We start from the raw sequence: 25,121 nt of genomic DNA on the forward strand, positions 1-25,121 counted from the left end.
TGGGCAATTTTCCACATAGCCAGATAGATGCCAGTGTTGTAGCTGTACTGGAACAGCTTATAGAGTCATAGAAGGCTACAGCACAGAAAAAGGCCCATTGGCCCATCGGGTCTGCGCCAGTCAAACAAGTACCTAACTATTCTAATCCCATTTTCCAGCACTAGGCCCATAGCCTTGTTGCCATGGCATCGCAAGGGCACAGCCAAATACTCCTTAAATGTTATGAGGGTTTCTGCCTCTACCACCCTTTCAGGCAGTGAGTTCCAGATTCCCACCACCCTCTGGGTGAAAACACTCCTCACATCTCCTCTAAACCTCCTGCCCCTTATCTTAAATCTATGTCCCCTGGTTATTGATCCCCCCACCAAGGGGAAAAGTTCCTTCCTATCTATGCCCTTCATAATTTTATACTCCTCAATCATGTCCCCCTCAATCTCCTCTGCTTCAGGGAAAATAACCCCAGTCTATCCAATCTCTTCTCATAACTAAAACTCTCCAGCCCAGGCAACATCCTGATAAATCTCCTCTGCACTCTCTCTAGTGCAATCACATCCTTCCTAGAATGCGGATTCCAGAACTGCACACAGTACTCTAGCTGTGGCCTAACCAGGATTTTACACAGCTTGGGTAGGGGCGCAGCAGGTTCTGGAGCACAAGTCTTCAGTACTATTGCCAGAATATTGTCAGGGCCCATAGCCTTTGCAGTATCCAGTGCCTTCAGCTGTTTCTTGATATCACTAGAATGAATCGAATTGGCTGAAGACTGGCATCTGTGATGCTGGGGACCTCCGGAGGAGGCCGAGATGGATCATCCACTCGGCACTTCTGGCTGAAAATTGTAGTAAATGCTTCAGTCTTATCTTTTTCCCTGATGTGCTGGGCTCCTCCATCATTGAGGATGGAGATATTTGTGGAGCCACCTCCACAATTGTCCACCACCATTCACGATATGATGTGGCAGGACTGCAGAACTTAGATCTGATCCTCTGGTTCTGGGATCGCTTAGCCCAGTCTATCACTTGCTGCTTATGCTGTTTGGCACGCAAGTAGTTATGTGCTATTGCTTCACCAGGTTGACACCTCATTTTTAGGTATGCCTGGTGCTGCTCCTGGCATGCCCTCCTGCACTCTTCATTGAACCAAGGTTGATCTGCTGGCTTGATGATAATGGTAGAAAGCAGGATATGCCGGGCCATGAGGTTACAGATTGTGTTCGAGTACAATTCTGCTGCTGCTGATGGCCCACAGCACCTCATGGATGCCCAGTCTTGAGTTGCTAGATATGTTCGAAATCTATCCCATTTAGTATGGTGGTAGTGCCACACAACACAATGGAGGGTTTTTCCCTCTTGTTGGTTCCCTCACCACCTGCTGCAGACCCAGTCTAGCAGCTATGTCATTTAGGACTTGGCCAGCTCAGTCAGTAGTGGTGCTACCGAGCCACACTTGGTGATGGACATTGAAGTCCCCCAACCAGAGTACATTCTGCACCCTTACCACCCTCAGTGCTTCCTCCAAGTGGTGTTCAACATGGAGGAGCACTGATTCATCAGCTGAGGGAGGGCGGTACAAGGTAATCAGCAGGAGGTTTACCTGATGCCATGAGACTTCATGGGGTCCAGAGTCGATGTTGAGGACTCCCAGGGCAACTCCCTCCCGACTGTATAGCACTGTGCCACCACCTCTACTGGGCCTGTCCTGCCGGTGGGACAGGACATACCCAGGGATGGTGATGGTGGAGTCTGGGACATTATCTGTAAGGTATGATTCCATGAGGATGACTGTCAGGCTGTTGCTTGACTAGTCTGTGAGACAGCTCTCCCAATTTTGGCACTAGCCCCCAGATGTTAGTAAGGGGGACTTTGCAGGGTTGACAGGGCTGAGTTTGCCGTTGTCGTTTCCGGTGCCTAGGTCGATGCCGGGTGGTCCGTCCAGTTTCATTCCTTTATTGTAACTTTGTAGCGGTTTGATACAACTGGGTGACTTGTTAGGGCATTTCAGAGTCAAACTCATTGCTGTGGGTCTGGAGTCACGTGTAGGCCAAACCAGATAAGGAAGACAGACTTCCTTCCCTAAAAGACATGGTTCCATGGTCATCGTTAAGACTTTTAATTCCAGATTTTTATTGAATTCAAATTCCACCATCTGCTGTGGCAGGATTCGAACCCAGGTCCCCAGAGCATTACCCTGGGTCTCTGGATTACTAGTCTAGCGACAATGCCACTACGCCATTGCCTCCCCATGGCAGTTAATAAACTGCAGTAAGTTTTTTTGCAGGTGTAAAGGGCTTGGGTTCAGTTGGAGGTTTACTGGGGGGGCGGGGGCATGAAGGGCATGGCTAGAGGGTGGGCAGGGAGAGGGCGCGGCTAGAGGGTGGGCAGGGAGAGGGCGCGGTTAGAGGGTGGGCAGGGAGAGGGCGCGGCTAGAGGGTGGGCAGGGAGAGGGCGCGGCTAGAGGGTGGGCAGGGAGAGGGCGCGGCTAGAGGGTGGGCAGGGAGAGGGCGCGGCTAGAGGGTGGGCAGGGAGAGGGCGCGGCTAGAGGGTGGGCAGGGAGAGGGCGCGGTTAGAGGGTGGGCAGGGAGAGGGCGCGGCTAGAGGGTGGGCAGGGAGAGGGCGCGGCTAGAGGGTGGGCAGGGAGAGGGCGCGGCTAGAGGGTGGGCAGGGAGAGGGCGCGGCTAGAGGGTGGGCAGGGAGAGGGCGCGGCTAGAGGGTGGGCAGGGAGAGGGCGCGGCTAGAGGGTGGGCAGGGAGAGGGCGCGGCTAGAGGGTGGGCAGGGAGAGGGCGCGGCTAGAGGGTGGGCAGGGAGAGGGCGCGGCTAGAGGGTGGGCAGGGGAGGGCGCGGCTAGAGGGTGGGCAGGGGAGGGCGCGGCTAGAGGGTGGTCAGGGGAGGACGCGGCTAGAGGGTGGTCAGGGAGAGGGCGCGGCTAGAGGGTGGGCAGGGAGAGGGCGCGGCTAGAGGGTGGGCAGGGAGAGGGCGCGGCTAGAGGGTGGGCAGGGGAGGGCGCGGCTAGAGGGTGGTCAGGGAGAGGGCGCGGCTAGAGGGTGGGCAGGGAGAGGGCGCGGCTAGAGGGTGGGCAGGGAGAGGGCGCGGCTAGAGGGTGGGCAGGGAGAGGGCGCGGCTAGAGGGTGGGCAGGGAGAGGGCGCGGCTAGAGGGTGGGCAGGGAGAGGGCGCGGCTAGAGGGTGGGCAGGGAGAGGGCGCGGCTAGAGGGTGGGCAGGGAGAGGGCGCGGCTAGAGGGTGGGCAGGGAGAGGGCGCGGCTAGAGGGTGGGCAGGGAGAGGGCGCGGCTAGAGGGTGGGCAGGGAGAGGGCGCGGCTAGAGGGTGGGCAGGGAGAGGGCGCGGCTAGAGGGTGGGCAGGGAGAGGGCGCGGCTAGAGGGTGGGCAGGGAGAGGGCGCGGCTAGAGGGTGGGCAGGGAGAGGGCGCGGCTAGAGGGTGGGCAGGGAGAGGGCGCGGCTAGAGGGTGGGCAGGGAGAGGGCGCGGCTAGAGGGTGGGCAGGGAGAGGGCGCGGCTAGAGGGTGGGCAGGGAGAGGGCGCGGCTAGAGGGTGGGCAGGGAGAGGGCGCGGCTAGAGGGTGGGCAGGGAGAGGGCGCGGCTAGAGGGTGGGCAGGGAGAGGGCACGGCTAGAGGGTGGGCAGTGGGGAGTGGGCATGTTTAGAGGGTGGGCAGGGGGGGAGAGGGCGCGGTTAGAGGGTGGGCAGGGGGGAGAGGGTGCGGTTAGAGGGTGGGCAGGGGGGGAGTGGGCATGTTTAGAAGGTGGGCAGGGGGGAGAGGGCGCGGTTAGAGGGTGGGCAGGGGGGAGAGGGCATGTTTAGAGGGTGGGCAGGGGGGAGAGGGCATGTTTAGAGGGTGGGCAGGGGGGAGAGGGCATGTTTAGAGGGTGGGCAGGGGGGAGAGGGCGCGGTTAGAGGGTGGGCAGGGGGGAGAGGGCATGTTTAGAGGGTGGGCATGTCAGTGATTGTGATCTCTCGGCCCAGTCTCTGCATCATTGACTGCCTGAACTCCCATTGCTAAGAAGAAGATTCTAAAGGGCCGGTGCTTACTCACCCCAGGTTCAGGGATGCATAACGTAGTGTGGCTCCCTCAAACTCTTTCAGACTCGTATCCGAAGTCTCAGTTGTGGTCTGCACCTCCTGTGAAAAATAAATTCTAGCTGGTTAGAAACTCACAAACGCCTTCAACAATGAAAAGGAGGAGGGGGTGGAAGGCCGACACCGGGAGACTAAAACCATCACCAGGAGAGACTAAAAACCAACACCGGGCGAGATGAAAGACCAGCAGAAGACATTAGAGAAAGGGAAACCCCAACAAACCCAGCATCCCTATCCTTAACCATCTGTTTGCAACCTAGTCCTACCCTACTTCCCCAATCATATCCTCCCTCCCTATTGCAAAATCCCATCCCTCTCAACCCTAACCACTCTCTCTATCACCAAACCTTGCCCCCTCTCTTTATCCCCAAATGCTGCACCCTCTCGCTATCTCCAACACCACACTGCAGATTCTCATAATATCCCTCAACCCTTCTCTCGATTCATTAGAACCATAGATATTTACAGGTTAAAAGGACTCATTCTGTTCCATCATAGCCCTGTATCAACTGGAAACTAATCCCACTGCCCCGCTCTCTCCCCATAGGCCTGCATTAATCCCAAACTAATCCCACTGCCCCGCTCTCTCCCCATAGCCCTGCATTAATCCCAAACTAATCCCACTGCCCCGCTCTCTCCCCATAGCCCTGCATTAATCCAAAACTAATGCCACTGACCCAATCTCTCCCCATAGCCCTGTATCAATCCCGAAACTAATCTCCCGCCCTTTTCTGTTCCCATAGCCTTGTATCAATCCCAAACTAATCCCACTGCCCCGCGCACTCCCCATAGCCTGGCATCAATCTTAAACTAATCCCACTGCCCTGCTCTCTCCCCTTACCTCAGTTTCAATCCCAAATTAATCCCACTGTCCCCCTCTCCCCAAAGCCCTGCACTAATCCAAAACTAATGCCACTGTCCCAACCTCTCCCCATAGCCCTGTATTAATCCCTAAACTAATGCCCTGCTCTCTCCCCATCGTCCTGCATCAATCCCAAACTAATCCCACTGTTCCAGTCTCTCCCCAGACCTGCATTTTCTTCTGCTTCAAATACTTCTTCACTAGGATGTATATATGTGTCTCTGTTTGGCTCAGTGCCTTTAATTCATCAGTTGTTGGCTGAGAATCTGCTTTTTAATTCCTTCTCAAGATGCGAGTGTTGCTGGCATTTATTGCCTGTCTCTAACTGCCCTTCAGAAGATGCTGGTGAACTTATCAGAACTCATCAATATTACTGCATAAATACTGTTGTGATATCAGTTTACAGGAATATGCAAATGAAAAAGGAACCAGGATGTAGAGCAGCATGTCACCAGCAGCTACCTGTGTGTGTGTGTGTGTGTGTGTTTGTGTGTGTCAGAATTGCAGTGTTTGCTGTCCTTTTCAGTAATAGTTGCTGAATCCATAAAGTAGACCTGTCTGCTGTATCTCCAAATAAACCGAACCTACACACAGGTAGTTTACCAGTCCTGGTGTGAGATTGGTGAGTTTGTGTAAAGCAAACATAGAAACATACCATGATGGCAGTGATTGTGAATTTGAAGACCTCAGGGTGAGCCACAGACAAGGTGTGGTACAATACAGAGGCTGTATATACATCAAAACCCCAGGAAGCAGAGTCCCTCTGCAGGTGCTATTCAGAACAGTGAGTACCTGGTTTGTGGATTAGTGGGATTGGCGGTTGGCGTGAGCAGCTAGACAGTTCAGAGTCGTGCAGTGCAGTTGGTTTTGAAAGGGACAGGAAAAGCTCAGGACCATACCTGTGCAAAAATAAAAGCACACAAAACAGAAGAAACCTGAGCTGCAGTCAAAACCAGCAGCTGCATTGGTGAATCTCTCCATGGAGTAGAAAGTTTACAAATCCCCTACACATCAGGATCACCCATAGAAGATGGGGAACATCTGGAGGTGACCACCAAATTCCCCAGCATGAACTGGAAGGCCACAGACATCCTATCCGAATTTAGGCTTTTCAGACAGAGAATGGAACTAGGCCTTTTTGATTCATTTGTCACAGAACCGGATAATCAAGTGGTGAAAATAAGATAGCCATTGGAAACGAGGAGTTGCATGGAGTCAACGCTTTGAGCTTGTCTGAGGAGGATCAGGAAAAGATGTGGTAAACCAAAGAATAGAGGCAAGGCAAGAGAGAAAGGTGTTAATATGGGAAATGACAAACAGACCGTGTCAGGAAGGGACAGATAGTACAAATCTAAGAGTAAACAGCAGATAAGGTGAGACGTGTGTAGCATTTGAAATAAAACATGAACCGATAGCGCAAATAAAAATAAATAAGTACGATCTGATAGCCATTACAGAGACATGGCTGCAGGATGACATAGATTGGGACCGGACTATTGAAGGTTCATGACATTTAGGAGGGACAGGAAGTTCAGAAAAGGTGGAGTGGTGGCTCTGTTAATTAATAATGGCATTAGCACAATAGAGAGGGACGACCCAGGTCCAGGAAACCAGGATGTAGAAGCAGTTCGGGTTGAGATGAGGAATGGTAAAGGCAAGAAATCCCTTGTGGGAGTGGAGTACAGGCCCCCGAATTGTAATTACATAGAAGGACAGAGTATACAAGAAGAGATAGTGAGAGCTTGCCAGAAAGGTACAGCAATAATCATGGGGGATTTTAATCTACATGTAGGCTGGAAAAATCAGCTGGGCAAAGGTAGCGTAGGTGAGGAGTTCACGGAATGTTTTCGGGATAGTTTCTTAGAACAGCACACGTTCTGGAGCCAACCAGAGAGCAGGCTATACTAGACCTGGTATTGAGCAATGAGAAAGGATTCATTGATAACCTTCTAGTGAAGGCACCCCTAGGTAACAGCGATCATAATATTATACTTTACATTCACTTTGAGAGATTAACGAGTGTGTCCAAGACTAGTATTTTAAGCTTAAATAAGGGCAATTATGGGGGCATGAAAGTGGAGCTAGCTAAAGTGAACTGGCAAAAGAGGTTAAGGGATAGGTCAACAGAAGTTCAGTGGCAGACATTTAAAGGGATATTTCAGAATAAACAAAATATATACATTCCAATGAGAAAGAAAAATTCCAAAAGGAGGGCCCACCATCTGTGATTAACTAAAAAAGTTAAAGACAGTATTAGACTTAAAGAAAAAGCATATAATTGTGCAAAGACGGGTGGCAGGTCAGAAGATTGGAAAGAATATAAAGAATGACAAAAGGATTAATGAGGAGGAAAAAATTCGAGTACAAGAGGAATGGCTAGTAATATAAAGATGGATAGTAAGAGTTTGTATAGATATTTAAATAAGAAAAAGAGTTAACAGAGTGAGCGTTGGTCGTATAGAAAGTGAGTCTGGGGAATTGATAATGGAAAGTAGGGAGATGGAGGATGAATTAAACAGGTATTTTGCTTTGGTCTTCATCACAGAGGATGCAAGTAACATTCTGGAAGTAAATCAGGAAATGGGAGGGAGGAACTCGGGAAAATTACAATCACCAGGGAAGTGTTCTTGAGCAAATTGTTGGGGCTATGGGCTAATAAATCCCCAGGTCCGGGTGGACTTCACCCTAAGGTAGAAGTGGCTAGTGAGCTGGTTCATGCATTGGTTTTAATTTTCCAAAATTCCCTAGATTTGGGGAAGGTTCCATTAGATTGGAAAATAGTACATATAACTCCTTTATTTACAAAGGGAGGGAGACAGAAAGCAGGAAACTATAGGCCAGTTAGCCTAACATCTGTCAGAGGGAAAATGTTAGAAGCTATTATAAAAGATGTTATAGCAGGGAACTTAGAAAAATTCAGGGCAATCAGGCAGAGTCAACATGGTTTTGTAAAAGGGGAATCATGTTTAACCAATTTATTGGTGTTCTTTGAAGGAGTCACGTGCTGTGGATAAATAATAACTAGTGGATGTATTGTGCTTAGATTTCCAGAAGGTGTTTGATAAGGTGCCACATCAAGGGTTATTGCGGAAAACAAAAGCTCATGGTGTAGGGGGTAACACATTGGCATGGATAGAAGATTGGCTGCCTAACAGGAAAAAGCAGGCAGCCACAAATGGATCTTTTATGGTTGGCAGGATGTGACAAGTGGTGTGTCACAAGGATCAGTGCTGGGGCCTCAACTTTTTACAATGTATATAAATAACTTGGATGAAGGGATGGATGGGATGGTGGCTAAATTTGCTGATGACACAAAGATAGACGGAAAGTAAATTGTGAAGAGGACATACGGAGGCTACAAAATGACATCGATAGATTAAGTGAGTGGGCAAAGATCTGGCAAATGGAGCATGTGGGCAAATGTGAAATTGTTCATTTTGGCAGGAAGGATAAAAAAGAAGCTTATTATCTAAATGGTGAGAGATTGCAAAGCTCTGAGGTTCAGAGGGATCTGGGTGTCCTAGTGCATGAATCACAAAAGGCTAGTATGCAGGTAATTAGGAAAGCTAATAGAATATTATTGTTTATTGTGAGGGGAATTGATTAAAAAAGTAGGGAGGTTATGCTTCAGTTGTACAGGGCACTGGTGAGACCACATCTGGAGTACTGTGTACTGGTCTCCTTATTTAAAGAAAGATGTAAATGCGTTAGCAGTTCAAAGAAGGTTTACTAGAATAATACCAGGAATGGGCAGGTTGTCCTATGAGGAAAGGCTGGACAGGTTAGGCTTGTATCCACTGGAATTTAGAAGAGTAAGAGGAGTCTTGATTGAAACCTTTAAGATCTTGAGGGGTCTTGACAGGGTGGATATGGAGAGGATGTTTCCTCTTGTGGGAGAATCTAGAACGAGGGGTCATTGTTTAAAAATAAGGGATCACTCATTTAAAATAGAGATGAGGTGAAATTTTTTCTCTTGGAGGGTCATGAGTATTTGGAACTCTTCTTCAAGGAGGTAGTGGAAGCAGGGTCTGTGAATATTTTAAGGCAAAGCTAGATAGATTCTTGATTAACAACAGGGTGATAGGTTATCGAGGAATGTGGGTTGAGGTTACAATCAGATCAGCCACACTATTATTGAATGGCGGAGCAGGCTCGAGGGTCAAGTGGCCTACCCCTGCTCCTGGTTGTATGTTCATATGTAGGACCCTGTTAAGCTGTGGAACAGGATGGAGCACCAACTTTGTGTAAAATGAACTTCAGAATTCACTGTTTGTAGCTCATGGCTCACAGCAGCCACAAGAATCAATTGATCAGTTCATCAGCAGGCGCCACGATAAGGGCAAGAACTGCGATTTCTCGGAAACTGAGCTATATGAACGGACGATGAAGCTGGTTATAGCTTCAACACTGATCGAAGCCTCACAAAAAGACCTTGTGGCAGAAAAGATGATGGCATTGTGGCGGGAGAACAGTACCTGTAAGCATTAGGTGCAGCTGCTACAGTTAAATGTAGAATTAAGGGTATCAAGCCAATTGTCGCAGAAAATGCGCTGCCCATGCCATAAAACATTTGGTGGGCAGCATGGTGGGAGTGGGAAGCTTGATTTTTCACCTCCAGTTGTTTAAGGGCAGGAAGGAAGGGGATTGGGGATCGCTCTGTGGGGGCTGCTCTTTGCAAATCACAGGGTGGACCACCTTAGGTTGAAACCCCCTTCCTTTCTAATCCCTCCCCACTGCCCGGCTCCTCAACCTTTCCAAACCCTCCCGGTCCAAGACCCCAGACTTATCTGCTCCAGGCATCCAAGGCCTCATCAGCGACCACTGACGCCCTCCTGCTGGGACTGATGGAGCTGCCGGCCAATCGGATTTGCCAGCAGCTCGAGGGTGGGACCTCCACCCCAATGAGGGGCAAAAGTCCCAATTGGTCCTCATTAATCAGCCCCGCAGCACTTTATGACTGTGGGACAGGTCAATGTGGAGCGTGTTGTTCAGCCCAATGTGTGGATGAAATCAAACCATTAAAGGTTTTTACTACTATCAGCAACATGACAGAAACAGAGTACGGCTTGAACTGAGTGAGAAGCGAGGAATTTTGGTGAAGGTGGGGGCGGGGAAGAAGGAGGAGCTCCTTTCTTTTTCACCCTCCAGTATTTGGTTCTTACATCGGTGAAGCAGAAGAAGTTGATTGGTGAGTAACTGGTAAGTTATTCTACTTATAATAAATAAAGTTCTTTCTAAAGTTGAGGTATGCAGGGCAGCTCAGCTGAGTGGAATGCACATTCTGTGGTATGTGGGAAGTTGTGGATGCACCATGTGCCATAGGCAAACACACCTGCAGGAAGTGTCACCAGCTGCAGAAACTTGAGCTCTTGGCTTTGGAACTTGAGTGGAGGCTGGAGTCACTGTGGTGTATCTGCAAGGCATAGAACTGTATGGATAGCACGTTTAAGGAGGTGGTCACACAGCAGGTTAGAAGCGTGAAGGGAGAGAGGGAATGGGTGACCACCAGGCAGTCTAAGAGAGCCAGGCAGGTAGCGCAGGAGTCCCCAGAGTCGATCTTGCTTGTTCACCAGTTTTCCATTTTGGATACTGATGAGAGCGATGGTTCCTCAGGGAAGTTAGCAAGAGCCAAGCCTGCGGCACCACTGGTGGCTCAGCTGCACAGGAGGGGAGAAAGAAGAGTGGAAGAGCAATCGTGATAGGGGATTTGTTAGTTAGGGGAACAGATAGACGTTTCTGCAGTGACTCCTGGATGTTATGTTGCCTCCCCGGTGCCAGGGTCAAGGATGTCACAGAGAGGTAGGAAGAGGGATGAGGTTCTGAAAGCAGATTTTAGGGAGTTAGGAAGGAGATTAAAAAGCAGGGCCTCAAAGCAGTAATCTCAGGATTACTCCCAGTGCCACGTGGTCAGCATAGGAACTGGAGGATTGAGTGATTGAACATGTGGCTGGAGAATTGGTGTGGGAGGAAGGGCATCAGATTCCTGAGGCACTAGGACTGGTTCTGGGGCAGGTGGTACCTGTACAAGATGGACAGGTACCCCCAGCAAGACTGAAACTAACATCCTCGCAGGGAGATTTGCTAGTGTTGTTGGGGAGGGTTTAAACTAGATTGGTAGGGAGGTGGGAACCTGAGAGGTTGGAGCTCAGGTTGGAGGGAGGCAAAACTGGTAAAAGGCAGTAGAAAAGTAGTAAGCAAAATTGGAAGGCAGACGAAACAAAGGCAAGCATCAAATAGGATCAGAACGCAGAATAATGTTAAAAAGACAAAGTTAAGGGCACTCTATCTGAATGCATGCAGCATTTGTAACAAGGTAGATGATTTAAACGCACAAATAGAGGTAAGTGGATATGATTTAATTGCCATTACCGAGATGTGGTTACAGGGTGACCAGGACTGGGAACTGAATATTCAGGTATACTCTTTATTTAGGAAGGATAGGCAGAAAGGAAAAAGAGGCAGGTAGCACTATTAATAAGGGACAAGGTCAGTACATTAGTGAGAGGATCTTAGATCGAAGGATCAAGATATAGAATCAGTTTGGGTGGGGCTGAGAAATAGCAAGGGGCAGCAAACATTGGTGGGAATGGTTTATAGGTCACCAAACTGAAGTGGTAACATTGGGCACAGTATAAATCAGGAAGTTAGAGCTGCATGTAACTTGGATAATACAGTAATAATGGGCGACTTCAATTTACATTCAGATTGGTAAACCTAATTAGCACTAAATCTGTGGAGGATGACTTCCTGGAGTGTGTACGAGATGAGCAGTACTTTGAGGAACCAACTAGGAATCGGGCTATTTTAGATTTAGTATTATGTAATGAGAAAGGACTAGTTAATAACCTTGCTGTAAAGGAGCCATTAGGAAATAGTGACCATAATATGAGGAGTTTTACATTAAGTTTGAAAGTGATATAGTTCACTTTGAAACTAGGGTCCTAAATCTGAACAAAGGAAATTATGAAGGTATCAGGGGCAAATTGGCTACAGTAGATTGGGAAAATACATTTAAAGATTTGATGGTAGACAGGTATTGGCTAGTATTTAAAGAAATATTACTTGGTCTACAACAAATATACATTCCCCTAAGACACAAAAATCCAACAGGAAAGGTTAATCAACCATGTCTAACAAAAGAAGTTAAAGATTATATTTGATCTAAGGAAGCGGCTGACAAGGTTGCCAGAAAAAGGTAAACCTGAGGATTGGGAGCAATTTAGAATCCAGCAAAGGAGGACCAAGAAACTGAGAAAGAAAGGGAAAAGAGAATACAAATGCAAGTAATATAAAGGCAGGCTATAAAAGTTTCAAATGGTAGAAAGTTTATGGCACTTGGCCCATTGTGTCTGCGCCGTGCATTAAATATGCCATCCAGCCTAAAACCACTTTCCAGCTTTTGGACCGGAGCCCTGCAGGTTACAGCACTTGAGCTGCAAATCCAGACACCTTTAAAATAAGGTGAGGATTTCTGCCTCTACTCCCCTTTCAAGCAGTGAGTTCCAGACCCCCACAACACTCTAGGTGAAAACATTTTCCTCATTTACCCTCTAATCTTTCTTTCAATCACTTTAAATCTATGACCCCTAGTCACTGACCTCCCTGCCCTTCCCATCCACGCTATCCAGGCCCCTCAATTTTTTACATCTCAATCAAATCTCCACTCAGCTTCCTCTGTTCCAAGGAGAACAACCCCAGCCTATCCAATCTTTCCTCATAGCTGCAACCTTCCAGTCCTGGCAACATCCTCGTCAATCTCCTCTGTACCCTTGCTAAAGCAATTACATCCTTTCTGTAATGAGGGGACCAGAACTGCACACAGTACTCAAGTTGTGGCCTAACTAATGTTTTATATGGTTCCAGCATAACCTCCCTATTATATTCTATGCCTCTGCTAATAAATGAAAGGATTCCATATCCCGTTCTAACCACCTTATCGACCTGTCCTGCTACCTTCAGGGATCTAACAACATCCATCAACCATTACCCTTTGTTTTCTGCCACTGAGCCAATTTTGTATCCAGATTGTTACGTTCCCTTGGATCCCACAGGCTTTTACTTTTTTTTTTAAACTTGTCTGCCATGCGGGACCCTGTCAAAAGCCTTGCTAAAAGCCAGGTAGACCACATCAACTGCACTACCCTCATCAATCCTCCTAGCTACTTCCTCAAAAAATTCAATCAAATTAGTTAGACACGACCTTCTCTTAACAAATCCATGCTGACTGTCCTTGATTACACCGGGCCTTTCTAAGTGACTGTTTATCCTGTGTCTCAGAATTGATTTCAATAATTTTCCCACCACCGAGGCCAGACTGACTGGCCTAAAATTATTCGGTCTATCTCTCGCTCCCTTTTTAAACAAAGGTACAACGTTAGCAGACTTCCAATCCTCTGGCACCTCACCTGTATCCAGTGAGGATTGGAAAATGATGGTCAGACCCTCCGCAATTTCCTCCCTGGCTTCTTTTAACAGCCTGGGATACATTTCATCTGGCCCTGGTGATTTATTCAATTTCAAGGATGCTAATCATCTTAATACTTCCTCTCTCTCTCTCAACGTTTATCACATCCAATATTTCACACTCCTCCTCCTTAACTACAATGTTTGCATTGTCCCCCTCGTGAAGTCAGATGCAAAAGTATTCATTAAGAACCATACCCACATCCTCTGCCTCCACACACAGGTTCCCTTTTTGGTCTTTTATGGGCCTTACTCTTTCCTTAGTTATCCTCTTACTCTTGATGTAATGACAAAACTTCTTTGGGTCTCCTTGATTTTACTTGCCAATATTCTTTCATGCCCTCTCTTTGCTCTAATTTCCTTCTAACATATCATCCCTCCTCACAGCTGTAATTGCTTCTCTAACCAAAATTGCTACCCCCCCCTTTTTACACCCCCCCTCTATCACGTCTGAAAACCCTGTAACCAGGAATGTTGAGCTGCCACCCCTGTCCATGTTTCTGTAATAGCTATGATGTCATACTGCCACATTTCTACCTGTGCCCTCAGCTCATCTGCTTTATTTGCTAGACTCCTTGCATTGAAGTATATCCCTTCAGCACTGCCAAACTCTCTTTTATTTTCTATCTTTTATCTCCTCTGCTTTCCAGACTCACTCACTGATTTGCTGCCTTCCATTTTCATTCCTGATTTTGCCCCACCTGAGTCTACCCTCAGGTTCCCATCCTCCTGCCAAACTAGTCTAAACCCTTCCCAACAGCCCTAGCAAACCTCCCAGCAAGGACAGTGGTCCCAGCCCCATTGAGGTCCAAACTGTCAGGCTTGTACAGGTCTCACCTCGCCCAGAACCTGTGTCAATGACCTAGGAATCTGGTGCCCTCCCTCCTACACCATTTCTCCAGCCCTGCATTCATCAGCTCTGACCTTGTATTTCTATGCTCACTAGTACATGGCACTGGTAGTAATCTGGAGATTACTATCTCTGAGGTCCTGCTTTTATAAGGTCTTACCTAGCTCCCTAGAATCTGCTTTCAGGGTCTCATCCCTCTTTCTACCTATGTCATTGATACTAATGTGAACCATGACCTCTGGCTGTTCACCCTCCCCTTAAGAACGTCCTGCAGCCACTCTGTGATATCCTTAACTCTGGCGCCAGGAAGACAACATACCACCTGGAGTCACATCTATGGTCGCAGAAAAGCCTGTCTGTCTCCCTAACTATCAAATCTCCTACCACTGTGCCTGTTCCTCTCTTCTTCCTTCCCGCCCATACAACTGAGCCACCGGTACTGCCCCGAACTTGGCTCTTGCTGCAATCCCCTGAGGGACCATCGCCCTCACCAGTGTCCAAAATCGAAAACCGGTTAGTCAGAGGACTCTTGCGCTACCTGCCCGGTCCTCCTAGGTTTTCTGGTGGTCATCCAGAGCTCTAGTTTCTGCAGCTGGTGACACCTCCTGCATGTGCCTGTCTCGGACACGTGAAGTGTCCATGGACCCCCACATGCCACAGGACGGGCATTCCGTGTGGTTGAGCTGCCATACTTACCACCTTTAGGTATGTGAAAAGGAAAAGATTAGCAAAGGCAAATGTGGGTCCATTACAGGTGGAGACAGGAGAATTTATAGTGTAGGATAGGGAATTGGCGGAGAAACGAAACAATTACTTTGTGTCTGTCTTCACGGATATCTCCTAGAAATACAATAGAACCAAGGGACTTGTGAAAATGAGGAACTGAAAGAAATTAATATTAATAAAGAGGTAGTACTCAAAAAATTAGTTGGATTAAAGGTTGCTAAATCCCCTGGACTTGAGGATCTACATCCCAGAGTGTTGAATGAGATGGCTGTAGAGATAGTGGATGAATTGGTGGTTATCCTTCAAAATTCTATACATTCTGTTAGGATGGAGGAGCAGGCTTGACGGGCAGAACGGTGTTCTCCTGCTCCTACTTCCCATGCTCCTATATGCCCGAAGAGCGGCAAACACACGCTCACAGCCAAAGTCAACACTGGTAGCGAGCGCAAACACCTTATCAGTCAGAATCCTGAAGAATATGTATCTGGATCATTGGAAGTCAATAATAGAACCTACAGCAGACAAACTAACTGTGTACAATGGGTCATCCACTCATTACATCAATACACTGACATTGAAATGCAGCTATGGCAAGTCTGCATGGAAACCACTAGTATTTTACCTAATGGACACGAGTGGACCAGCAATAGCAAGGTTACCGGCATGTACAGAACTCAACATTGTGACCATACATGTGATCACAACAATCGCGGAAAAGGTCAAGAATAATTGCACTGAGTCAGTCTGTGACCTACAACAGATAGGCTCAGACAAATTTGACATCTTGGAAATTTCAGAGGTGATGCTGTACTAACACCTCAGGGAAGATGCAATTCCAACAATCAACCCTCCTAGAAAGTGCAGTGTGCACATGCAGGAGAAGCTTAAGAGCGAGATGGATGACATGGCGTGCAAGGGCATTATTTGTCATGTGCATCAGCACACTGACTGGTGCAGTTCTATCATGCCCATACTGAAAAAAGGCACAATCTGGATATACTAGGACTCAAGACATCTAAACCTTGCTCTAAAGAGATGCCCACACAAGATTCCAACATTAGAGGAACGGAATTCCAAATTCACAGGAACAAAGTTTTTCTCCAAGTTGGACACCAAATACGGATATTGGTCAGTTCATTTGGTTGAGGGATCTTAAGAAATCGCTATCTTCAGGATACCATGTGGTAGATACTGCTTCCAGGAGATTACCCTTCGGTTTATCCTCCAGTCAGGGTCTGTTCCGGCAGCACAATTACAGCAAATATCCCTGGATGCGTATGCAATGATATTGCGCATTGATGGGCAAAATCAAACAAGATCATGACCAAAATCTACATTCACTGATGGCAGCAGCTCGTCGTGAAGGGCTCATCTTCAACAGTAAGAACTGTCAGGTGAATGTCCGTCAGATTATCTTTCTCAGCTCTATTTATTCAAGTTCTGGGATCCAGCCTGACCTAGGCAAACTCAATGATGTACAACAAATGCCTTCTCCTCAGGACAAAGAGGGCTTGCAAAGATGTCTTGGATTTTTCAACTTCTTAGTGTCACCCACACTCAAACTTGCTGATTAAGAGAGCTCTTAAAGGAGGATATTCCATATGTATGGCAGTAAGACCATTAACACGTGTTCAAGTCATTAAACAGGCATCGTCAGGAGAGACATGTGTTCTATAATACTATGACCTAAGAAAAGAGATGGTCTTAGAGGTTGACTCATCTCAAAAAGGGTTAGGAGTGTGCATTACGTAAGGTGGCAAACCAACTGCATTTGGCTCCAAATGTCTATCACAAGCACAAACCAATTATTTGAACATAGTGCGTGAGACACTTGTTTTAGTATTCGGTATCACAAGGTTCTACACGTACCTATTTGGTAAACGATTCATCGTGGAAAGTAACCACAAACCACTGGAAATGATTTGGTGCAAGCCACTGATGAGTGCACTAACCAGACTATATGGACCTCTGATAGAAATACAGGGATACGATTTCACCATCTGCTTCAAGCCAGGTAGCAAAATGGTTACTTCCTCTCACACTGAGCAGGTTACTGAATCTGAAAAAGACTGCAGATGTTTTGCTAGATCTACAAGTAGATGGCATAGATATCAATATAGGGGGTGTACTCAATGTCAATCTGATCAGTTTTGGTCAATACCAAAGCAACAAACTTCAGGAGGAAATAGCAAATAATCCATGACTGAAGACATTATTGTAGAGGGTTGGCGATACAAGAAGTGCCAGACACCCTCAGATGTTTTTGGCCATACAGAGATGGACGAGGTATTTCAAAAGGTGTGATTTTCAAGGGGAAATAGGTGCTTGTACCCAAAGCTCTTCACCAGGACATATTGTCACAGTTACATCAGGGCATAAAGGCTTAGAGCAAACAAGGTGACGGTAAGGGAAACTGTGCATTGGCTAAGGATTCAACAATGATACAGAAGGTAGTAAGGATGTGCCAGAGTCACCAACCACACAAAGAACCTCTCCAGCCTCATGAGATTCCACCATACCCTTGGTCTAAACCATGATGACGACTTTCTCCTAGTCACTGATTACACTTCCAAGTTTCCAACCATCAGACAATTGGAGGATACCTCAAGTATGCCATGGTGGTCACAATGGGTGCAATATTCAGTTTGCTTGGTACAGTTGAAGAGATCATATCGGACAATGGGCCACAATACACTGACATACACTTTGGGGACATGTGTGCTAAATGGGGTATAAACCATGTTTGCCTCGCTACACTACCCCAGATCTAACGGCCTTGCCAAGCAGAAGGTTCACACTGTTAAAGCATTAATCATGAAGTGTAGGGACACAAAATAAAATCTCCGTATTGCCATGTTACACTCAAGAGGAACACTTTGAGATATGGGCTTACTATTACCAGCAGAAATCATGTTCAGAAGGCAAATTAGGACAACCTTGCCAAGCCATCACATGCCCCAGTTCTCAGAGATACAGGAGAAATTTCTTGAAACACAAGGGAAAATGAAGATGGCACATGGTCGACATGCAGAACTGCCTAGTCTGAGCGTAGGACAAAAGGTTTGGGTCATGCAATGTACTTGGGGACCCTGGTCACCTGCAGAACTATCCAAAGCGTGCAGTGAGCCTAGATCCTATAAGGTCACAGCACCAAACGGAGCGACATTAAAGAGAACCCAAAGCCAGCTAAGCGAATTGTACAACTGTATAACACTCCAATTACATCTAAAACACATTTCAGGCTGAATTTGGAAAGTGAAATTGTGGAAGACCATCATGAAAACAATCAACACTCCAATAATACACAGGATGCCAACATACCTACAAGTCAAGAACACCCAGGTGATAGTCTAGAGCTAAGGTAGATCATGTCATCATGAGATCCAGTAGGATTTGTAAGCCACGTATACATTATATACTCTTAAACAGAGATCTAACTTTTGTGTAAACAGTTTTTACAAACACCCCAGTGTGCATGTATTTTCACTCAATGCATGTAATGTTATCATGGGCAAAAATAGGATTTTGTGATATCACTTTAAGGGAATATGCAAATGAGCAAGGAACCAGGATGTAGAGCATCATGTGACCAGCAGCAAGTAGAGTGTAATATTGGAGCTGTCCTTGTGAGCGATAGTTGCTGAATCCATAAAGATTATCGTCTTCTGAGCTATCCAGTACTGTATCTTCAATAAACTAAATCTATGTATAGTTTACTAGTACTGGTGTGAGATTGGTGAGTTTGTGTAAAGCAACATAGAAATGCGACAAATATCAACCCAACTCATCAATATTACTGAGTGAATACCACAAGCATACATACCTATGAACATACGAATTAGGAGTAGGCTATTCAGCCCTTCGAGCCTGCTCCACCATTCAGTAAGGTCATGGCTGATCTGATTGCAGTCTCAACTCCATTCTCCTTCCTACCCCCTACCCTTTGATTACCTTGTCAATCAAGAATCTATCTAGTTCAGCCTTCAAAATATTTAATGACCCAGTCTCCACTGCTCTCTGGGAAAGAATTCCACAGGCTCATGACCCTCAGAAATAATTTCCCCTCATCTCCATCTTAAACGGGAGACCTCAAAGTGTATACAAGGGGAAACATCCTTTCAGTATCCGCTCTGTCAAGTCCTCTCAGGATCTTATACGTTTCAATAAGATCACCTCTCATGTTTCTGAACTCCAATGGGTACAGGACCAACCTGTTCAACCCTTCCTCATAACCCCCTCATCCCAGGAATTAGTCGAGTGAATCTTCTCTGAACTGTTTCTAATTATATCCTTCCTTAAATATGGAGACTAAAACTATACATGTACTCTAAATGTGGACCCACCAATACCCTATACAACTGTAGCAAAACGTCCCTACTTTTATCTTCCATTCACCTCGCAATAAATGACAACATTCCATTTGCCTTCCGAATCACTTGCTGTACCTGCATATTGACTTTTTGAGATTCACGTACCTGGACACCCAGACCCCTCAGTATCTCAGAGTTCTGTAATCTCTCTCCATTTAAATAATATGCTGTTTTTCTATTCTTCCTGCCAAAATGGACAAGTTCACATTTTGCCACATTATACACCATCCACCATTTTTTTGCACACTCACTTAACCTATGTCCATTTGCAGACTCCTTATGCCCTCTTCACAACTTACTTTCCTACCTATCCTTGTGTCATCAGCAAATTTAACAACCATACATTCTATCCCATCATCCAAGTCATTAATACAGGTTGTAAATAGTTGAGGCCCCAGCACTGATCCCTGTGGCACTCCACTCATTACACCTTGCCGACCCAAAAATTAACCATTTATGCTTTCTTTGTGTTTCCTGTTAGCTAACCAATCCAATCTAGCACATCCACAGGTTTCCCTTTATCCACGTTACTTGTTACTTCCTCAAAGAACTCTAATGAATTAGTCAAAGACAATTTCCCTTTCACAAAACCATGTAGACTCGGCCTGATTGCACTGAGATTTTCTAAGCGCCATGCTATAACCTCCTTAATAATAGATTCCAGCATTTTCCCTATGACAGATGTTAAGCTAACTGGTCTGTAGTTTCCTGCTTTCAGTCTCCCTCCTTTCTTGAATCGAAAAGTCACATTCACTAGTTTCCAATCTGATGGCACCTTTCAAGAATTTAGGGAACTTTGGAAAATTAAAACCAATGCAACTACTATCTCTCTCAGCAGCTACTTCTATTAAGGCGCTAGGATGAAGTTCATCAGGACCGGGGGGACTTGTGTAAATATTACCAACGCTTCAATATGACCGCGTGAATACCCTCAACTCATCAATATTAGTGTGAATACCCTCAACTCATCAATATTAGTGTTAATACCCCAACTCATCAATATTAGTGTGAATACCCCAACTCATCGATATTAGTGTGAATACCCCCAACTCATCAATGTGACTGTGAATACCCCTAACTCGTCAATTTTACTGTGTGAATACAACTCATTAATATTACTGCATGGATACCACCAGCCCAACGCATCAATATTACTGTGTGAATACCCTCAACTCATCAATATGACTGTACGGTTATCCCCAACTCATCAATATGACTGTGCAAATACCCCCAACTCATCAATTACCGTGTGAATACCCCTAACAGATCATATGACTGTGCGAATACCACCAACACATCAATATTACCGTGTGAATATTCTCAACCCATCAATATTACTGTGAATACCCCCAACTCATCAATACTACAGTGTGAACACCCCCAACTCATCAATATGACAGTGTGAATACCTCCAACTCATCTATATTACAGTGTGAATACCCCCAATTCATCAATATGACAGTGTGAATACCTCCAACTCATCAATATGACAGTGTGAATACCTCCAACTCATCTATATGATAGTGTGAATACCCCCAATTCATCAATATGACAGTGTGAATACCCCCAACTCATCAATATGACAGTGTGAATACCCCCAACTCATCAATATGACAGTATGAATACCCCTAACTCATCAATATGACAGTGTGAATACCCCCAACTCATCAATATGACAGTGTGAATACCCCCAACTCATCAATATGACAGTGTGAATACCCCCAACTCATCAATATGACAGTGTGAATACCCCCAACTCATCTATATTACAGTGTGAATACCCCCAACTCATCAATATGACAGTGTGAATACCTCCAACTCATCTATATTACAGTGTGAATACCCCCAACTCATCAATATGACAGTGTGAATACCTCCAACTCATCTATATTACAGTGTGAATACCCCCAACTCATCTATATTATAGTGCGAATACCCCCAATTCATCAATATGACAGTGTGAATACCCCCAATTCATCAATATGACAGTGTGAATACCCCCAATTCATCAATACGACAGTGTGAATACCCCCAACTCATCAATATGACAGTGTGAATATCACCAATCCAACTCAACAATATTAATGAGCAAACACTGCCAACCTGCCAGCAATATTAAGGGCAACAGGTATCAAGATGGGATTTATTTTACTCTATAGTGTGAAGCTTTGAGTGTATTGTTTTGTAGTAATGGAGAAGCTGATGTACATGTGGGTATCAGTCATGGTTCAGTGGGTAATACTCTCACCTGAGTCAGGTTATATGTTCAAATCCCACTGCAGAGATTCACGTTTATACATCAAAGAAATAAGCTTCTAAGCCCAATAATTCATGCTGGTGTTTATGTTTCATGTGATCCTTCTTTCATTCATTTTTATTTCAACCTATCAGCATATCCATCAAAACCTTCCTCCTTCACTTTTATCTAGCTTCCGCTTAGATTTATCTATGATATTTTCCTCATCCACTCTGTGTGCGAGCAAGTTCTGTTCAGGTTAACATTGCCAGTTCAGCACTACGGAAGCACAGCAGTGTTGGAGGGTCAGTACTGTGAGAGCGTGGCACCACTGGAGAGAGCGTGGCACTGCCAGAGGGTCAGCACTGAGGGAGTCCTCCGCTGTCACAGGATCAGTATCCAGGGAGTGCCACCCCGCTGAGGGAGTGCTGTACCACCGGAAGGGTCAGTACTGAGGGAGTCCTGCGCTGTCAGAGGATCAGTATCCAGGGAGCACTGCACCACCGGAGGATCAGTACTGAAGGAGTCCTGCGCTGTCACAGGATCAGTATCCAGGGAGTGCCACTCCGCTGAGGGAGTGCTGCACCACCGGAAGGGTCAGTACTGAGGGAGTCCTGCGCTGTTGGAGGGTCAGTGCCATTGGAGAGCCGCATGACTACGCTTCAAAATGTAAACTGAAAAATGGTCTGGATCACCTGAGGTTGGGAAAGGTGCTATATAAATGCAAGCCTTTCTTAATCTGATGCTGATTGACCTGATTGATGACCACTCACCGCCAAGCAGCAGATGTGTTTCACCCAGTGGAGTCGTTTGCTCATGATCCCGGAGACAGAGTCTCAGCCCCGGTTAGTGTCTGTGCTGTCAACCTCTAATCCCACCTCCATTGGGGAAATTTGGAAATAGAAAGAGATGGGGAGAAGTGGGTCTAACCCATTCCAATATCTTTACAGGGGGAGGGTTGGGACATTTCTAAGAATAAAATGGAGCAAACCAAGCACTTTCTTTAGAAAATTAGGAACAGGAGATGACCATTCTGCCTCTCATCCCAGGCCTAGTCTGACCAGCCTATCAGTTCCTGCATCATTTCTACTTCAGACACCATTCTCTTCTAGAAATTAATTTCCACCATCAAGTTGCAGACGACAAACACACTCCAAATAAACAGGAACTTGACTTCCACATGTTGACTCCGTCACACTTCTCACTCACAGTTAAACCAGTCCAAGTCAGCTGCAACTAAATCCCAAGGGTCATAGGGCCAGGGGAGTGATGACAACAGTATGGAGGAAGGGGCAATTTGGGAAACACAGACATATGGGGGGGAATGTGGAGGACAGGCAGGAAGAAATAGTTATTCATGCAGCAATCTCTTAAAGTTTAAGAAGACACCCCCTTCTCCCATATTCCCCAAGCCACCTCAATTCACTAGATTGGTCCCTGGGATGAGAGGGTTTTCCTGTGATGTGAAGCTGAGTAAATTGGGTCTGTATCCTCTGGAGTTTAGAAGAATGAGAGGTGATCTCATTGAAAGATACGAGACTCTGAAGGGGTTTGATAGGGTCGACACAGAGATTGTTTCCACTGGTCGGGGATCTAAAACACGGGAGCACAGTCTCAGGATAAGGGGCCAATCATTTAGGACTGAGATGAGGAGAAACTTTTTCACTCAGAGGGTTGTGAATCTTTGGAAATCTCTCCTCTAGAGGGTTGCAGATGCTCCATTGTTGAATATATTTAAAAGCTGGGATTGACAGAGTTTTAAGGAATATGGGGAGCAGGCAGGAATGTGGAGTTGAGGCAGATCAGCCTTGATTGTATTGAATGGTGAAGCAGGCTCAAGGGGCTGAATGGCCTTCTCCTGCTCCTATTTCCTGTTATATTCTGGCCACCTTCTCCCCACATCCTTTCCATGTTTTTGAAGCCTTGTTCTTGTTTTCAGTTTTCTTTTTCCACTCCATGTCGGCTCCTCTGGGGTGTCTTTCTTCCAGATTGAATAACTCCCTCTACCACTAACCAACCCATCCCCACAACCTGCTGCATTTACCTGCTGCTCCTCTGAGGGGGTTGTACACTGTGACATGTCAGAGGGTTTCCGAGATCCCTGGTCCTGATTGCAGGCAGGAGGTGGTGGTTCCCATTGAGTTGTTCCTGTGGGAATGTGCCAGTAATAGGTCCCCGAGGTGTCCCGCACCCTCATCCAGCCAGATGGCAGGTCCGCATCTGTCTCAAACGAGTTCCGATTCCAGATAGGATCTGAATCACAAATGTTAACAACTCATCAATAATCAATCCCAAATAATAAATACTCAGCAGATTCGGCAGCATCTGTGGAGAGAGAAAGAGTTAATGTTTCAGGTCTGTGACCTTTCATCAGAGCCAGAGGGGATGATGAGGAGAATTATTTTTTTTAAATACAAAGTTGCTGTGATCTGGAAGGCACTGCCTGAATGAACAGTGGAAGCAGATTCAATAATAACTTTCAAAAGGGGAATTGGAGAAATACTTAAAGGGGAAAAATTTACAGGGCTATGGGGAAAGAGCGGCAGTGGGGGGGAGAGTGGGGTTAGTTGCATAGCTCTTTCAAAGAGGCAGTACATGCACAGTTGGCTGAATTGGTCCCCTCCTGTGTTGCTCAAGGCAGTGGAATTCTATTTGGCCTCAGCACCTCAGTAAATTCCTGACTGTTCTCTCACAGGTTTTATTTTCCAGCCTCCTGATCACGGTGGTGTGGCAGTTAATTAATGACTAGGCTTCCTGCGATGCTCCACACCATTTAATTATCACCATTCCGGCTCACATGTAAAGAGCAAACACATGGGTGAGGCTTTGGAAAGTGAGGAGCACCCGTGGAAGGATCCCTGGTGAGAGACAGCACATTGGGAGCAGTACTGAGGAAGATCAATGTTCAGTTGGTGGGGGGAAAGCACAACCCAACTCAAAAAAAATCACCTCGCTTCAGTCATGGGAAACGGTAGCATAGTGGTCACGTTACTGAACTAGTGATCCAGAAGCCTGTACTAATGATGCAGAGACACGAGTTCAAATCTGACCACAGCAGCTGGGGAATTTAAATGCAGTGGATCAGATAAATATGGAATGAAAAGCGGGTCTCATAATAGTGAACAAAAAACTACCCGATTGCCATCTGGTTCACTAATGTCCTTGAGGGAAGAAATATGCCCGTGACTCCACTCCCACAACAATGTGGCTCTTAAATGTCCTCTGAAGTGGTCTAACAAGTCACTCGGTTATATTCAAGGTGGTAGCACACCATCACCAGCTCAAAGGCAATTAGTTAGGGGCAGGTAATAAAGGCCAGCCTCGCCAGTGATGCTCAAATTCCCTGAATAAAATAAAACCACAGCCAATAATCTCCCAACAACGGGCCGGTGCCCCAGTAAACGCAAACCTGAGCCGGAGCCCCAGTAAACGCAAACCCGAGCCGGCGCCCCAGTAAACGCAAACCCGAGCCGGTGCCCCAGTAAACGCAAACCTGAGCCGGCGCCCCAGTAAACGCAAACCCG

The 25,121-nt window shown here is 46.4% G+C and overlaps 1 protein-coding gene across 1 annotated transcript in view; it reads right to left on the reverse strand.

Annotated features, from left to right (window-relative positions):
• The window catches only part of LOC144676460 (amyloid beta precursor protein binding family B member 2-like), a gene marked incomplete at its 3' end in the record, with an annotated part of 57,554 nt that extends 32,995 nt beyond the window's left edge, over nucleotides 1-24,559 (reverse strand). The window contains exons 1-2 of the mRNA XM_078536874.1: nucleotides 23,642-24,559; nucleotides 4,047-4,132 (exon numbers count right to left, since the gene is read on the reverse strand). Coding sequence (XP_078393000.1) covers nucleotides 4,047-4,132; nucleotides 23,642-23,794 — 239 coding nt within the window. The remainder of the gene's footprint in view (nucleotides 1-4,046; nucleotides 4,133-23,641) is intronic.
• Nucleotides 24,560-25,121: the final 562 nt, after the last annotated feature.

Source organism: Cetorhinus maximus, unplaced genomic scaffold (genome assembly GCF_964194155.1).
Source record: "Cetorhinus maximus unplaced genomic scaffold, sCetMax3.hap1.1 HAP1_SCAFFOLD_1623, whole genome shotgun sequence".
In the NCBI taxonomy this organism is placed as follows: Eukaryota; Metazoa; Chordata; class Chondrichthyes; order Lamniformes; family Cetorhinidae; genus Cetorhinus; species Cetorhinus maximus.